The sequence below is a fragment of the Polyodon spathula genome, chromosome 4 (genome assembly GCF_017654505.1).
Source record: "Polyodon spathula isolate WHYD16114869_AA chromosome 4, ASM1765450v1, whole genome shotgun sequence".
Taxonomy (NCBI): Eukaryota; Metazoa; Chordata; class Actinopteri; order Acipenseriformes; family Polyodontidae; genus Polyodon; species Polyodon spathula.
The window spans coordinates 54168363-54186123 of NC_054537.1; the positions used below are offsets into that span (position 1 = coordinate 54168363).

The following is a 17761-nucleotide window of genomic DNA, read 5'->3' on the forward strand; positions in this document are numbered from 1 at the left end:
TTAGGGTGTCGGTTGAGAAAATAAATTTAAATCTGAAAAGTACTATCGTTAGTAATTCTAAATAATGTAAACCCTGGTAGTCTGAGTTCACCCATAATCTAAATCAAACTGTCATAATGAAATGTAAGCAGATAGCAACTGTGAAAAAACATCATCACAACCCTATAATAAGAATGTAAAAATCTTTCCAGGTGGCAGTACAATGTGTGCTGCACAGCCGTAAAAAACAATATGTATTGCTGATTTCAGTTTATTGGCTTCATCCTGGGCTTAATTTTCCATTTGTTATACAGAAATCTATTCAAGTGACCTTGACTTTGGCTTAGAATAGCTGAAGCCAGTTTCCATCGATCAGTATCTCATGGCTTAGTTAGTAAATTTGAAACTAATATCCAGGGAAAAATGCATGACACGTTGTACAGTTCAGTGGCAAAACACTGCTTTTCATTACTTATTGTATTTTGGATCTAAAAATAAAAAGGCTTCTGACTATTCATATATTAGATGGCAGACAAACATCACACTGCAATGTTTGACCAATTTTGTGACCCATTTTCAAAAGTGGTTTCTTTCTTTGAAAATGAAAAATATTCAGTCCCCCTTCCTGACGTCAAGTCCTCCTGTTTTATTCTCCAGCCTATCGGGTTTCAGGCATCATTGTCAGTGTTTTTTGGGAGTTGTAATTAATTATTAATAAGCATTTTGCCAGTTTTATATGTTGATTTACCTTTTCGGGTCAAACTTTGTTAAAAAATGTTCAAACACTTTTGAAATCTGTAGGACAAAGATCAGCAAAATGGCAGAAAATGTTATCAAAATCAATGAAGCCCAAGAAGAAAATAAGGAACAGTCTTATCCTACACAATCCTGCATTTATATTTGCAAAATACCATATTTCATGTCTATTTGTCATGAGCCAAGGTGTATAGAATCACCTACAGAATTACAGCTGTTGCCAGTTGATAAATATTGCCCATCTACAAATATTTTTAAAAACCTGCTGATTTTGTGTTTGGAAAAAAAGCTTTAGATTTAAAATCTGTTACTATCATCTAAAAGTTATTTTTCAGATTTTTTTTATTCACAAATGCAAGGCTTACAGTTGTCTATATCAAATTCTAAATATATTCATTAATTCCTTTTAAATCCAGTGACAAAATGTTTCCTGCCTTTGGTTTCGGAGGAAGAATACCACCTGATTTCAAGGTAATATTTTCCTTATTCTTTTTAAGAAGCATTTCGTTAATGGTATAGTATGTTTAGTATGTTTTATATGAAATAGATATAGGTGCCTTATATAATGTGTATTTTTGTATTTAAATTATTACTCTTTTCAAAGTCCTATTAAGTGTGCATGCTTTTCTATTGTTTCTGCTTACAACTGTTCCAACAAGCAGAAACAACAATGAAGAAGCATACTGAACACATGTAATGGGATATTTAGCAGGTAAGACATTAAACATGTGGATAGTTTGGGGGATGAAAGCATTCCTCTCCTCTGTTATGGTCGTCAACTCTTTCTCCACCTGCACAGAACAGAATGGGGCTGTTATATCATAATGAATCATCTTTTATTCACCTGTTCTGGGACACTACTCAGCTGCAGAATGTACAGTACCTGAGTTTATAACAGGATTAACAAGGAGTAGGTTTTCACCCCCCCCCCCCCCACACACACACACACACATACACACACACACACACACACACAGTGCCTATAGTAAGAATTCACACACACACACACACCCCCCGGATGTTTTCACAGTTTGATGTATTACAACCTGAAATCTTGATGCATTTAAATGGGATTTTTTTATTTCCTTTTGATTTACACAACCTACTCAACAGGTTGAAGAGGCAAGAGAAATTTTATTGTGAAAGAACAGTTAATGAAAAATTCAAAAAACTAGAGTGTCTTGGTAAGATAGGTATTCACTCCGCCGAGTCAATACTTGGTAGAATCACCTTTGGCAGCAATTGTGAATCTATTCACCCATTCTTCTTGGCAAAATTGTTCAAGCTCTGTCAAGTTGGATGGAGATAGTTGGTGGACAGTAATCTTCAAGTCTTGCCACAGATTCTCAATCGGATTCAAGTCCAGGCCTTGACTGGGCCACTCTAGGACATTCACTTTCTTGTTTTTAAGCCATTCCAGTGTCACTTTGGCTGTGCCAAAAGCAGATTTTCTTCAAGAATTTGCTTGTATTTAGCTCCATCCATTTTGCCCTATACCCTGCAAGCTTCCTGCCAATGAAAAGCATCCTCATAGCATGATGCTGCCACCACCATGCTTCACAGTAGGGATAGTGTTACCTGTTTGATGTGCTGTGTTGGGTTTGTGCCAGATATAACGCTTTGCATTTAGGCCAAATAGTTCAACTTTTGCTTCATCGGACCACAGAATCTTTTGCCACATCTTTTCAGAGTCTCCCACATGCCTTTTTGCAAATTCCAAGTGGGATTTTACATAGGCTTTTTTCAGAAATGGCTTCCTTCTTGCCACTTTTCCATACAGGCCAAATTTGTGGAGTACCTCACCTATTGTTGACATGTGGACAGTTTCTCTCATCTCAGCTATGGAACGATGTAGTTCTTTCAGAGTTGTCATTGGCCTCTTGGTGGCTTCTCTGACCAATGCCCTTCTTACCCGGCTACTCAGTTTGGGAGGACGGCCTGCTCTAAGCAGATTCTGGGTGGTGCAGTATAGCATCCACTTCTTACTGATTGACTTGACTGTGCTCCAAGAGATATTCAATGCATTTTAAATCTTTTTATAGCCCTCCTCTGATCTGTGCCTTTCCACAATTTTATCTTGGAGTTGTTTTGAAAGGCCCTTGGTCTTCATGGTAATATCTTTGCTTTGAATGCACTACCCAACTGTAGGACCTTACAGAGACAGATGGATTTAATCTGAAATCATGTGAACTACTTTTATTGCACACAGATGGACGCCATTTAACTTATTGTGTGAATTCTGAAGGCAATAAGTTGTAAACCAAAGGGGGAAAAAAAAAAAAAACATTTAAATGCATCAAGATTTCAGGTTGTAACACAACAAACTGTGAAAACGTCCATGGGGCGGGGTGAATGCTTCCTATAGGCACTGTATATATGACATGGGACACAGCAGTAGTGGGCGCTAGGTCCTAACATTTTCAGATTTTCATCAGTGAAATATTTCTACGTTTTTTTTTGTCCGCGTCTTTTTATTTGCTGTACATTTTTGTTTGCATATTGCTTTGTTTCTGTTCCCTTTCAAGTACAAAATGTAACCATTACCTAATAGGATATATTTCTCATAGCCTGAATTACCAGAGCACTTTTATCAGAGTTGTCTCTGCCTCCAGGAGGTAAATACGAGTGACACATAAGGCTCAGCGTAATTTATTTTTTAGCCTGCCTGAGAAAGCAGTGAGCTCTGACTTTTTAGTCAGAATTACGGAGATATGTTGATATATTCACTTTTTTTCTCTCATTTCCTATTTGAAATAATTTTTCTTATTTTAAGTGTAATTCTTTCTTAGCCTAGGTTCTGATTAAGTCCCCTCCGCGGCCTTGAAGACGCATGAAGCCAGCGACTCTCCCCGCCCCTTCCCCGGGATTCAGTCCCTTGTGGCTAAGTTTTCATGTTCTCTCCCTTGCTGCTCAGTTCTTTGTGGGTCGATATAATTCTTTGCTAGCGCCTTTCATATATATAAATTTTATAAAATATTATATATAATTTTGAGCAAGTTTTATTTATTTTCTGTTTTTCTTTCAAAAACCCAGCACATGCGTAGGCTGTCTGCCTGTACTAGGTCCACCTCTGTACACAGACGGTATACTGCGCTAGCTGTCTGTTTTTTTCCAGCCAGCTTTTTGCGCTACGGAGACTGTGCTGTTGAATTGGCAGGAGTCTTTTCGACCGGAGAATATTGTGTCTCTTTGCCATTGCTGTGTCTGCTTTTTGCTTCACTGACAACAAAGGCTACTAGATTTATTCTAGTTAGCAGGCTACTGCAGCCCCTGTCTGTTTAACAGTGCATGCTTGATTTTGCCAGTGACCTTTTCAGGTCTTCACCTGCACGCCACTTGTCCCGATACAGAGCCGGTACCAGTGAATTGTTCTGCCGGTACCAGTCAGTACCAGAGCCTGTACCAGTGATCTGCTCGGTACCAGAGCTGGTACCAGTCGGTACTTGAGCTGTACTAGTGACCAAGTCAGTACCAGAACAGGTACCAGTCGGTACCACAGCCTGTACCAGTAACCTGGTCAGTACCAGAAACAGTACCAGTCGGTAGTAGTGACCTGATCGGTACCAAAGTAGGTACCCGTCACCTTTATTGATACCAAGGCCATACCAGTCATCTGGTTGATACCAGAATCAGTACCAGTGACCCAGTTCAGTCCAGTTCAACACCAGGACTGTTACCAGTGCTCCATTTTGGTGCACTGTGTTTATACAAGTTTTCAGCCCCAGTCAGCTTGCTGTCTGTTCTTGTGCGCATACATTACACAGCTGAACTGTTTTTTCAGCCTTGCACCATGCCTGGGTTTCACCTTTGTGCTGGTTTCAAGAGAAACATTCTGGTGGAGTATAAGTGACAGGTACATCCACTGCCTGGGAAGGGAGCACAGATCCAAGCTCATGCAGACAAAGCACTGCGGTCAACAGAGTCCTCAGAGTTTTATCGGAAGCTAGAAAGCGACCTCTAGGGTAGGAACTCCCCTAAATCCTCCTCTTTGTCCTCTGGCTCGGAGAGATACCCCTCTCCTCTGTCAAGAAAGAGGGACAGAAGCCGGCTTAGCAGGCATTCTGCCAATACTGACCGGGTTGCGGCACAAATGGAAAATCTTTTTGAAGTGATGAACCAGCAAAATGAGCACAAATGCTTGATATTTGATAGGGTTCCCACCTGGATTATTGCCCTCTTAATGTAAGAGAAGAATTTTAATGTAAGAGCAGGATTTTACTCCAGGTAGTTCCTGCTGCTGAAACGGGATGTGGTGTCAGACCAATCCTTGACCTCAGACATTTCAACCTGTACTGGAGAGTATGAAGGTTCAAAATGCTGACTATGAAACAACTATTGCAGTCAGTCAGATCAGGCAACTGGTTCACTACAGTGTGCCTCAATGACGCCTACTTTCACATCCCTGTAAATCGTGGCCACCGAAAATACTTTATTCAAGGGACCACATATGCGTTCCATGTACTGCCGTTCGGCCTCTCACTAGCTCGTTACACTTTCTCAAAAGTGCATGGACGCTATACTGGCTCCTCTGAGACTCAAAGGCATCAGAGTGCTCAATTACCTGGATGACTGGCTGATATGTGCCGAGTTGCACACGGGACTGGTCACCAGCCACCTCCAATGGCTAGGCTTCACGATGAACCAGTCTAAAAGCCAGCTGATGCCCTCTCTAATGGTTTGTCTATTTAGGTGTAAGCCTGAATTCCATAAACATGATTGCCACTCTGTCAGATGACAGGATCCGGAGGCTAACTGTCTGCTTGGGGATTTTTCAGTACACTGCAGTGGTGATGGTACTGGCCTTCCAGAGACATCTGTGCCTCATGGCAGGAGCATCTCAAGTTCTCCCCTTAGGACTCCTACACATGTACCCTCCAAGCCTGGTTCAACCACAGGGTCCTTCACCCTGTTTTGGACCGGCACCAACTACTCACAGCGTGCTTGTCACTGTTGAAAGCTCTCTCGTGGTGAAAACAACCTGCTCTGTTCTTGGTCACAGTTCTGGGCAGTGTCACAAGGAGACAGGTGGTGACCACAAACACTTCCAATCCAGGTTGTGGTGCTGTCTGGAATGGCTAAGGGATGCAGGGTGTGTGGAAACCATCATGGGAGGGTCTCGACTAAATGCTTTGGAGCTGTAGGCAGTTAATCTGGCCCTGCAGCAATATGCCAGGGAGATCGGTGGGCAACACCACAGTGGTGGCTTATATCAATTACTATAGTGGTATCAATCTCCAGACTCTCGGTCTCAGTCATGTTGCCCGGAAGCTTTTGCTATGGGCCCACGAACACCTGCTTCAGTAAGAGCAGTTCACTTGCCAGGGGTGAGGAACTGGGCAGCAGACCTTCACTCGAGGCAGCCCCCACAGTTCAGTATGGCACTTCACCCAAAGGTTGTGAACTTCTCAGTGCAATTTGGGTGCACTGAGATAGATCTCTTGCGACCCGAGAGTCCACCCATTGTCCCCACTGGTAGTAGGTAATGGAGAACGGTCACGCGCTCAGCATAGACATGCTGGCCTACAGATTGCCCAAGACTTTGCTCTATGCTTTCCCACTGTTGCCACTGCTCTGGGTCTGGCCCCTGAGTGGAGACATTTGAGTCACCTTGGGTTATCTGACAGGGTCAGTGTCACCCTTCAGAATGCCACGGCACTGTCTACTCGCTCCCAGTACAGCTAAGCGTGCACTGGACCACACGACTTGCCCCATGCCATATATTTGATGAGGGGAATCTCCCGCCACACTTAAGGTCAACCTGGCAGCTATTTCGGTTTGCCATATTAAAATTGATCCAGTCTCCCCAGGAGCACACTTCTTGGTGGGAAGGGTACTCGGAGGTTAAGGTCCCCTAGAAAAGACCTTGTCCCTCGCTGGCAGCTCAATATAGTGCTGGACACACTTATAAGAATGCCATTCAAGCCCTTTCATTTAGCAGAGCTGAAATTCCTGTCCTTAAAGCCAGCTTTGCTGCTTGCTATTATCTAATGTCGTAGATCAACAGAACCCTGGTTTTGGGAGCAGTGTTAAGGGCTGCTACTCTTTCTGCTTTATAACAAATTTTTTATTGTGTTCCACTTTAAGTCCTGGGGTAGTTAGCCACACAACTCTGGACTTCTGGTGTTAAGTTTATTCTATGCCATTTGGAAATGGTTACATTTCGTACTTGAAAGGGGACATTCCCTGAAATAGAAATGTAACCATTACCCTTCAAGGTCGCTGCATTCACTCCAACGCAGCAGGCCTGAAGAGACTATGGTGCTGAGCCTAATGCATCACTCATATTTATCTCCTGGGAGAATGGAGACGACATCTGATGCATACAGGGCTCTTAAAGGAGCAGCTTTGATAGAAGTGCTCAGGTAATTCGGGCTATAAGAGATATATCCCATTTGGTAATGGTAACATTTCTATTTCAGGGAACCAAGGTTATGATGACATTTTTTCATTTTTGTTTCCTCTGTTGCAGCAGACATTCATGCTTGGTAAATAAAAATAACATTTTGGCAGACAGCACAACTGGTATCACTGCTTTGGGAGCATTAGCCCTATATATTACTATATGTTAGTGTAATTTTCTCTGTAAATATTCATGGTGATTTGAGGAGAAGCAGCTGACAGAAATGATCAGGATCCCTAGAATAAATAGCACAGGTAGGCTTCCTAGCAATATGCACCTTATTTACCAAATCATGATTGAGTACTCTGAACAAACAGCATTAAATAAACAGAGCAATCATTTATAAAATCCACACCAGATGCCGCTTTTAGGTGAACTGTTTGGAAATAGTGAAAGACATTAATTACTATCAAGTAATGCTGCAATTTAAAGTTAGGCTTAATTCGACATAATAAAATATTAATGCCCTAGAACACTGATTAAACTTTAATTGCATTCTACATATAGAACATCTGTAACATTCACAGAACTGTAACTATGATATAACCACATTTAAATTGCAACTGGGTTTTATTTTTTCTCTAGGTCTCCCATGATTTTGCAATAAATTTTAATGAAGACAACCCAGAGTGTGCAGGTAAGACTTGAACACAGATCCAAGCTCGATTATTTTGCCATTTCTTCACCTGGATTAGAGGTTATAAGCCCACTGTATACAGCCAGTGGTACATGCAGTGATCCAGCCTCTAAACTCACCACATCTCAGAAAATTATGACGTTAGTACTGTACTTAGATTGGAAACCTCAAAGGAAACAGATTTTTATAGGACATGGAGTTTGGATTTCTCTCCCTATAAGGTGAGAACTAGGGTGAGTGTTTGCACGATTAAAGCTCCTTTGAAGCAGAGATTGGGGTTGATACTACATGAAGCTTCAAAAAATGAAACCACAAAGCATATTAAGTTTGACCAGGTCAGTGCTGGTGAATCTTGAACTAATCTGACAGGATGGTGACAGTCAAAACCACCTGGGAGCAATACACTGTAACCTAGGGAAAGCACAATAAAGCAATTGCATTTTAATGGGATTGTAAAATATACTTTCAAAGTCATTTGTTTTAGATAATAGACGTTTTAGAGATTACTTGAGCTAAGCTGTTAAAAAACAAAGCAGTGTGTATACACTGTTTTTCCATCATGTTCATGTGATGCAGTTAAACCAGTCATTATTCCAAGCCTTTTTATACATATTGTACATACTCTATTCGGCGACGTCCAGGCTATAGGGCGCGTCCTGCACTCATTCAGTGCGCTTTTACTGGATGCGCCACTCAGGAGCCCCCTGGTATATGATATTTCTAACATTCATTTAGAATTGTGATTGAATAATCCATATTTCAGCTTATTCATCATTATAACCAAATATGTTGTTCTTGTTCTTTTAATTTGCATTCTTTAAAGAAGTCTGTTTAGGCTGTTGTAGAGATGACACAAAGATTTACAACTCTTCACTGGAAGCAAATTGACCATTCCCTCTATCTAAATTACACTACAAATATAATCAATCTTCCATAAAGAGGGTTGCTATTCCTTTTGGACAGGCTGTTAAACTAGGTAGAGTCTTCCTTGACCAAGCACACCTTTCAATCCACTTGCAAGAGCTGTACATCTTTAATTGAAATAAGAAGGAAACGCAAGCAGCATCATAAGTATCTGTTGTTGAAGGATATGAGACTGTGACCGGCTGGCGAGCGGATAGAGGCCCAGAGACAGACTGCAGTTCAAAAAAATAATACTTTTATTATAAATAAAAACAAAATAAAAGGGCACAAGGGCCAAAACAAAGGGATTTAAACACAAATAGAAAGACTCAAAACAAGACTTACAAAAATAAAGGTTTCCAGGCTGGGCGATGCCTTCACTGGATGAGAATTAAAAAAAAAAAAAAAAAAAAAACACACAAAACCAAAAACAGCAAGCACAAACACCAGCTTGCTTCCTCAGCTCCCTCCTCTCCCTTATGGGAAGCTGAGGCCTCCTTTTATGTCAGGTGGCTGGGTGCTGATTGATCGTTAATTACTCTAATCAACCCCAGCCACCTGAACACAATAAACCCAGGCAGGTAGGGGAATTTAACCAATTATGTCCCTTGGGTGGGCTGTTTCGATGGGCGGTGGTGGGCGGAGTTGATGTCGGAGCCCCCAAGCCGCCTTTGGTTGAGGGGGCCCCGGATCTCCAAGGAAGTATGGCAATGCTGTCATGGGACCTGGACCCTCCAGCAGATGCAGCATTGGCAGGCAGGCAGCACCCCTGGACAGTGTGGGCGTGGCCTCCTCGGACAGTGTGGGTCCCCCTAGCAGTGTCAGACCCTCCGGTGGCGTCGGACCCTTTAGTGGCACTGGACCCTTCAGGGACAGCAGCCCATCTCCCTCTGGTGGCGGAGGCGGGGACGGCAGTCCGTCTCCCTCTGGTGGCGGAGGCAGGGACGGCGGCAGCAGACCCTCGGGAGGCGATGGCGGCAGCAGACTCTCAGCAACACTAGGAGACAAAAAGGAGACACCAGCAACCCCAGGCGATGCGGAGCAGCAGGCAAAAAATTGTTCCAAGTACTGCTCTGAGCCTCCTGGAGGCGCTATATCCCACTCTGACACCAAATGTGACCAGCTAGTGAGTGGATCGAGGCCCAGAGACAGACTGCAGTTCAAAAAAATAATACTTTTATTACAAATAAACACAAAATAAAAGGGCACAAGGGCCAAAACAAAGAGATTTAAACACAAAACAAGACTTACAAAAATAAAGGTTTCCAGGCTGGGCGATACCTCACTGGATGAGAAAATTAAAAAAAACCACAAAACCAAAAACAGCAAGCACAAACACCAGCTTGCTTTCTCAGCTCCCTCCTCTCCCTTATGGGAAGCTGAGGCCTCATTTTATGTCAGATTGCTAGTTGCTGATTGATCGTTAATTACTCTAATACACCCCAGCCACCTGAACACAATAAACCCAGGCAGGTAGGGGAATTTAACCCCATAACTGCCAATTTATAAAGGGCAGAGCTCTGCTCTGCCACAGAGACATTAACAAAAGATCTGGGAATAAAGATAGTTTTGTTCTGTTGGCTTGAATCATATTACATTTATTGGCCATGCCTTAAAATAATCTCTGGAAAAGATTTTGGCTACAAATACGGGACCCTATTCAGTTGCTCTTACACTGAAGAGTATATTCAGCATCAGCATGTGTAATGCTTCCCATTAAAATTAGTTTGAGATTTATGCAGTAGTTAAGCAATAATCTATTATTATTGGTTAACTTTGCTACATTTTATAATGACAAAGTGTTTAGATGACCTCTTCATTGATCTATGAATCACGGCTCATATGACAGGATTAACATTAGAGTTACGCAATTTAGGTAGCAATCAAGGAAGTTAACCCTCCCCAATGATTGTAATAACCCCACTGTGTGATGCTAATGAGGTACTATATTAGATACCCTCTACTGGATAGCACATACATTGTTGTCAAAGTAATAAGGAAATCCTTTAGGATAATTCAAAATCAGAATGGAGCTGACACTACTTACTGCATGAAAGGCCCCGGGGAGACTATTACGAGATACATAAGGATCACATCTGTGCAGGGTAGTCTTAGCTGCAATAAGAAACCAGGAAAGATTAAAAAGCATACCACACTGGGAAATGGATGACATTCCACCTGTAATAAAATGACCAATTCAAGATTATATCAGTTTTAGACATGTTTTAATTTTGGAATTTAGACACCATTAAAACATATTTTTTACATTTTTGTAAATTTGTCTACTGTAACAATAATTGTAACCAGTAAATGAAATACCAAGACCGCTCTGTTTGGTTGTCATCTTGGCAGCTTTTCCTCACCAGAAGCCTGGCAATAATAACTGTCACTTTGCCTAGCGTAAGTGCATGCTAGACATTATCTTTTATATTTTATGAAGTTTAAACTATGATACTGGTTGTTTAAATTCATGCAATTAGTGATTAATGGCAACAAATACTGTACAATTCTATTTGATAAAATTGCTTTAGAAATGAATATGCAGGGTTGCTTTGAATGCACATCAATATTCATACTTGGTATAGTCAGTTGGATGGAATCATATACTTTATATTATACTTGGTGTATTCAAGAGCAATTTTATGCAGGTGTGAGGTGGTTATTTGTCCGGTGCTAAAATACTTTGTAAACCCCATCTGCTATTTCATAGTATTTAAAGCCCTTTTCACACTGGCACTCCTACCCTGTAAAATTTACAATGTACAATTTAATAGCAATTCAATATTATTATTTATTGTGTTACTGCATGCTTAAATAAAAACAGTACAGTATTGTATAATACAAAAACACTAGCTCACTAAAGTATATGCAATTTTTTTGTAAACTACAGGAACCTTATTAATTTATAAAAAGCATTTGAGAAACAGAAGATAACAAATTGCCTGTCATGTTACATCTTTACTAACCAAATGTACAAAACTGTATGGTCAGATTGATCTTTTTTTTTCAGTAGCATGTTTTAATATTGAAAGTTCAGATGGTTTATTTTTGTTGTCTCAAATTAAGATGCTGTCCACTAACTAAGAAATAAAATAAAGTTGTACAACACTGCAACAGTGTAAACAGAACACCACCTTTTTTTTTTTTACAACAAAGATTTTTAAATTGGCAATTACATTGGACTATGTTTTCTATAAATTAACAAGCATGTACCATTTGAATATTCACTCTTTCAGGGTTACTTTAACTATAAACCAAAGCTGAGTTCTAGCTGCTCACACAAATAAAACAAAGAAAAAAACAATAGTTCTAAAAAATAAAATAAAATAAAATAAAATATAATACTTCTATTACAGTGTATCAGCATATTGCACAGTAATTCAAGGAAAGGTTTTAAACCATGGTTAGACCTGGAAACACTTGCTTTTTACAGCCATGTTTCAATCTGTTCTCCCTCAAGGTATACAAGGGGTTGTAGAAGCTTATCAAAACTGCCTTCCAAAGATTCAACTATATGGACCAACAAATATTGCCCCGATTATTCAAAAGGTGGCCAGTTCTGCGTCAGAAGAGATGCACACCAAGGAAGCAATGGTAAGGGCAGTATTCAAAGCTACATTTCAACAGATCAGATCCAATGAGATCCAACACATTGTTTTCAGGGATTCCTCAGCCGTAAGTACTTTATTTAAAAAAAATAATAATTTGGTAACCCTTCAGTTTAAGGATCCATTGTAAACACTCAAAAATGTATCTAACTATATTCATAGTTATTCTTATGGCAATACAATGTTACAGGGTACCTTTTTACACTAAAATGAAGCTTTACACTACTAATGTGCTGTTAAGAACATATTTATATCATCATGTATTAAACAGATGCTAAGCTAAAATGTGAGTAAACTGTGATAAGAGCAATGGAGAATTTTGTGTATTCTTCAAAAAAGTGCCATGGGATGTTTTGTTTCTACAAAGTAGTCAGGACCTTGATTAAACATCCCTTTCAAAGAACATCTTACAACACAATACAGCTGCTCTTTATTATTACCACATATTAACATTACCACATGCAATAAAAATACAATGAAAGGATGTTTGAGAAAAACCTAGTTTTAGGTTGACTGTGTTAGGATCCTCCACTGTTTCATTAAAAGAGATTCCAATGTGGAAGGATTGACTGGGTTCTGAACCATCAAAACAAAATATATACCAAGATGCAAACTCTGAACTCTGATGTAGAACGATAGTGTATTAAGCCTCAAATGTAATATCCCTAAGACAATACTTTTTTTTTTCTTGCTTGTATTTCTTTATCAGCAATACTTCATCCTGCTGATTCTGACGGACGGAGTGATCACCGACATGGCTGACACCAGAGAAGCGATAGTTCACGCTTCTCACCTCCCCATGTCTGTGATCATCGTCGGGGTCGGCAACGCAGACTTCAGCGACATGCAGATGCTCGACGGGGATGATGGCATTCTCAGGTCTCCCAAGGGGGAGCCTGTTCTACGAGACATTGTGCAGTTTGTGCCATTTAGAAACTTCAAGCATGTATGTACTTAATTTTTTTTTTTTTAATTTATTTATATCATTTGATATCATAAGGTAGCAAGCTTAATGTTTAATAACCTGCAAATTCATCCCACAATGTATGGTTCGTTCTGTAAAGAGAACAATACAAAGTATCAAATGATCTTTAATGACAATGCTTTGCACTGAGGGTAAGTGGTAGCATGCTGTGGGTGGCTACAATGTATTGAGCCATTAGGAAAATATTAATATATTTCAATACCTTGGTAACATCCATATTAGTACTAGTTTTCCACTGGATCCAAACCTCTGCGGTATCCCAGTTTTATTTTTCCAACTTTTCTTTTATGACGGAAGCCTGTTAATTGTCACCATACCGATCTTCAAGTTTACACTCAAATGATGATAAGAGCTCTAGCTGATCATTTTCCTGTGCTTAATAATCCAGTGCGTAAATGTGTGCAACACTAATAACTGCATGTCTTTGCTGTAATGAAAAACACAAGGTAGCATGAGAAATAACACTAGTCTGGTGCTTTGGACTTATTGAGATTATACATAACTTTTTTATTAATGCATTTTATGATGCTTACATTTTTTGTCGTTCTGCAGCACTAATATTTAATTATGTGATTGCTCAAATAATCCTTGTTAACAACTCTCTGTAGACCTTGGTTGAAAAACAAAAAATCATTGCCCTGTGATATTTCAGGTCTGTTGACTCCATCTGCTCAATGGTTCAGTATAGAAAGCACACAGGCAATTATTAAACAACTGAAGGATTCTGCACGCAAAGTCAACATCATTTACTTTCTATATTGGAGCAAGAACTTAGAACCCAGTTTGAAGCTACAGTGTATATGTCCTTTAAATTCAATAATGACCTTGTGAGGTTGGCACTGCCAAGAAAAAAAAAAATCCTACGACAGGGCACACAGCTGCTTGAATGTGAAAAATATATTTTACTTTTGTGTTTTTTTGAACTACTGTATAATCTACTGGCATAAATGTACTTTCCCAGTCATCTGATTACCTAATCACTGCAAGAAATAATGTGATGTGTCTCTCTCTGAAGGTTGTTTGGATATAGTGACAGTGCAGGAGTAATAAGTTGTCATGCTATAGTAATGCTGTTTTAGCATGTGTTTTTTTTATATACGAATGAAGGAGCTGTTGAAAGGATGAGTGTCTATAAGGTTTATTTTGGCCCACAGCTGGCTTGAAAAAAATGAATATATGGAATTTGAAATGCCATCAGTATCCGTACACAAGGAGGACATCTTAATTTCTCAGCTCAGTTAAGCTGCTTTCCCCATTAATTCCAGGTTGCCTAGCTAGGTTTCAAGTACAGTACAATGTTACAGAAAAGAGCTGGAGACAAGGAATTATTTTCTTATGTTAAGTATTTTCTTTGAAGGGCATATCGATCAACCTAAATATTATATTTTGTGGGTATACTAAAAAGTCTGTCGTGGTTCTTATTGGCATGAATCCTTTGTTCTGGATTGCTTTTTCTTCATCTTGCATGATACCATAACAATAATAATAGTACACACCTTGATTGTTAGGTACCTTGGTAGCTAAAGTAACATTAGGTTATTCAAAAAGAAGTCTAACAATCTCCCACTGTTCTTGCATAAGGACTGGACTTATCTCTTGTCATCGTCTATCTTCTCTCTTTGATTACTGTACGTGGGTGTAGAACACTATTTTCACTCAGAATGTTAATCTGTTGCAACACCGTGGTACAAATCTTGGGTTTGCTAATAGGGTCTGATGGGATAGAGGTAATATGCCCAAATGAATAATATGCCCAAATGGTATTTTTCAAACTTTTCTTTAAGGGGAAGGATATAGCGCTAAGAGACATTCTAATGAATCACAAACTCATTAATTTGACAAATTCTGTTTGACTAGGAGACCGAATTTGCAAGCAGTGGCTGTTGGGGTACCAGCAGCTGTCCTTTCAGATGTCATTATACAAAAATGATATTTTAGGACTGCTACTATTCCAAGTGTCATGAGTGTTTATATCTGACTAGTAGTGTGTTTTTTTTGTTTTGTTTTTTTTTAATAAAAGGAACAACAGGCTGTCTACATTTTGATCTATTCAACATTTTGAATTCATCATTCAAATATTGGGCTGTCTTGCTGCATAATTTCAAAACCAAAACACCTACACTACAGCTCCCAGTACTAAGTTGTTTTTTTATTTCTCTCTTTTTTTAATTATTATTTTTTTTTTTTTACTTTAAATCAATTTTATCAGGTAGGTTGCTTCAGATTGAATTAACTTCATTTTTAGTTATAGGCAGCTGCCATTACATGAGTTGTTCTCAGTAATACATTTTGTAACTAACAGTGTGCAGTTTTGAAAGAAGTACAGGTTATAACAATAATTTACTAGGTTAAAGTCCTCAGTTGGCTTGCCTTACTCTCAGGTAGTCTGTGCTGTTTTAGCTCATTGCATTGCATGGGGTGGAGGCATTTTTTTATGATCGAGTAAGCACAAGACAACTTGAAACTAAGGCTTGCAAACATCTGCCTTTTAACCTAAGATAGTACTAAACACGTTTCTTAAATGAAAATACAAGTTTGCTGTGATGGGCTGCTTTCAAATCTGAACACTGAGAAGTGCACAACTGGTAAGAGTTATGAAGTGATGTAATCTACAAGAACTCTTAGAAACATGACTCAGGGCCTTTTTTCCCTTGATCATTTTTGTCTGCACTGTGGCTTGCCCAGATGTCTAGAGTATGTAATTAATAGTAGCTGGGATAGGCTCATAGCTGTGTATTTAAATTGTATCTCTGTAAGAAGTCAATATGTGACTGAAGTGACAAGTGAACCTAGGCCCCTACTGACTTGTTACCTGGCTGTCTCATTCTGCTTGGTTTTGATTCTCTAAAAGCACACAACTGCAATGTTTTAAAGATGCAATTAAAAGGGACTAGGTTGCAGAGTCAACAGTACGTTAGACTTTTCATCTTTTCAAATTCATTACGGTTTACAAGGGAAACTAGTTTTGTGGTGTCAATTTAGCACTCCATGGAACCCACATCACAACCGCCCCCCGTCCTCCCCCCCCCCCCAAAAAAAACAGGATACTTTTGAAGGCATTTTCAAATAGTGAAACCAAAATAGGGAATAATTAACACATGTGGAGATGTTGCATTGGAGTTTTGATTTCCTGTGTCAGAAATAATTGTACTTCTTGTGTATTGTGCTGAAATATGTACAGGATTTAGATAAGCATGTCATAAAATAAGTTTAAGGCAGCAGAAAGCACATTCATTTTATCCATTTTTTTCTTTTTAGGCATCTCCTGCTGCACTGGCAAAAAGTGTTTTAGCAGAGGTTCCAAACCAAGTGGTGGACTATTACAATGGAAAGGGAATCAAACCAAAATGTTTGTCTGATTTCGAGTCTTCCAGGACACTCGCACCCTAACACCTCAGCACACTTTTACATAGCCCAGAGAATAAAAATAGCATGTTTTGGTAATTAACTAATTATTTTTTTGCATGTGTAGCCTTTAGGCTTGCATCTGTTAAGCAGTTGTATTGTTGAAAACATTTTTACAGGGGGAAAAAAAATGACTTCTTACATAAGAGCATGACGCCTTGAAAATAATTAAAATACAAGTTATCTGTATCAGTTTTTATACAGGTTTGTTGAGATTTTGCTAAATTTCTTAATATTCTTACACTGTAAAGCATTTTGGATGAATTATTGAAAGTTGATAGTTATCTGTATTAGTACCATCTGCTCCAAATGAATGTTTGTTTTGTTTTTTCAGAAAAAAAGCAGATGCATGGACTGTATTTTGCATGTCTAAAATAAAATTGAAAAAAAAAAAAGTTTAGTTAATTGTCTTTTTTTGTGTTGATGTAGAAGATGCTTCCAATAAGCAGCTGGATAATGAGGAATGCATAGTAAATATGTAATATGAATTACACATACACTGTTGCGGCTTAGAGTGTGGAGCAGAGTAGAACCCTATTGCTAAAATGATGTACCCTTATTTTTACCCATGTTACTAACAAGAAATGATCAATGCAACTGTAGTCTGGCTGAACTCTAGATATGTAAATTATGTGACATCTGAATTATACAAATAAAAACCTAAGAATAAATAATGAAATCTTGTTATAGAAAACTGCATAGTATTACAAAAAAGTTTCCTTACAAGTGATTGTGGATTTGCAATGTGTCCTTGTTAGGGAGTTCTATCGTAAATTTAAAAGCTTAACAAATATATAATGAAGTATTACACTGTCACAAAGATGGCTGTAGTGGGGACGTCAGACTAGAAGAAACACACGGTACTGAGAAAGGAAATGATAAATGAATGCGGTGCTGCGCAGTTTATTATTACAAAATAAAACAAGACAAAAACAGGACACGGCACTGGCAGCCGAAACAAAGAGACAAACAAAACGGACTAACGCTACACAAAACACGGTGAGCAGATATTTTAAATACGATTATTCTTATCACAATTATTACCTCTGTCTTAAATCCCATTCTCCACTCACCGAACACACAACAAC

General features: G+C 39.1%; 1 protein-coding gene across 1 annotated transcript in view; it reads left to right on the plus strand.

The window, feature by feature from the left end:
* Positions 1 to 16971, plus strand: part of LOC121314638 (copine-4) — a 208193-nt gene extending 191222 nt beyond the window's left edge. The window contains exons 11-15 of the mRNA XM_041248089.1: positions 1152 to 1206; positions 7721 to 7772; positions 12136 to 12269; positions 12993 to 13229; positions 16527 to 16971. Coding sequence (XP_041104023.1) covers positions 1152 to 1206; positions 7721 to 7772; positions 12136 to 12269; positions 12993 to 13229; positions 16527 to 16658 — 610 coding nt within the window. The 3' untranslated portion in view covers positions 16659 to 16971. The remainder of the gene's footprint in view (positions 1 to 1151; positions 1207 to 7720; positions 7773 to 12135; positions 12270 to 12992; positions 13230 to 16526) is intronic.
* The last annotated feature ends 790 nt before the right edge of the window (positions 16972 to 17761 follow it).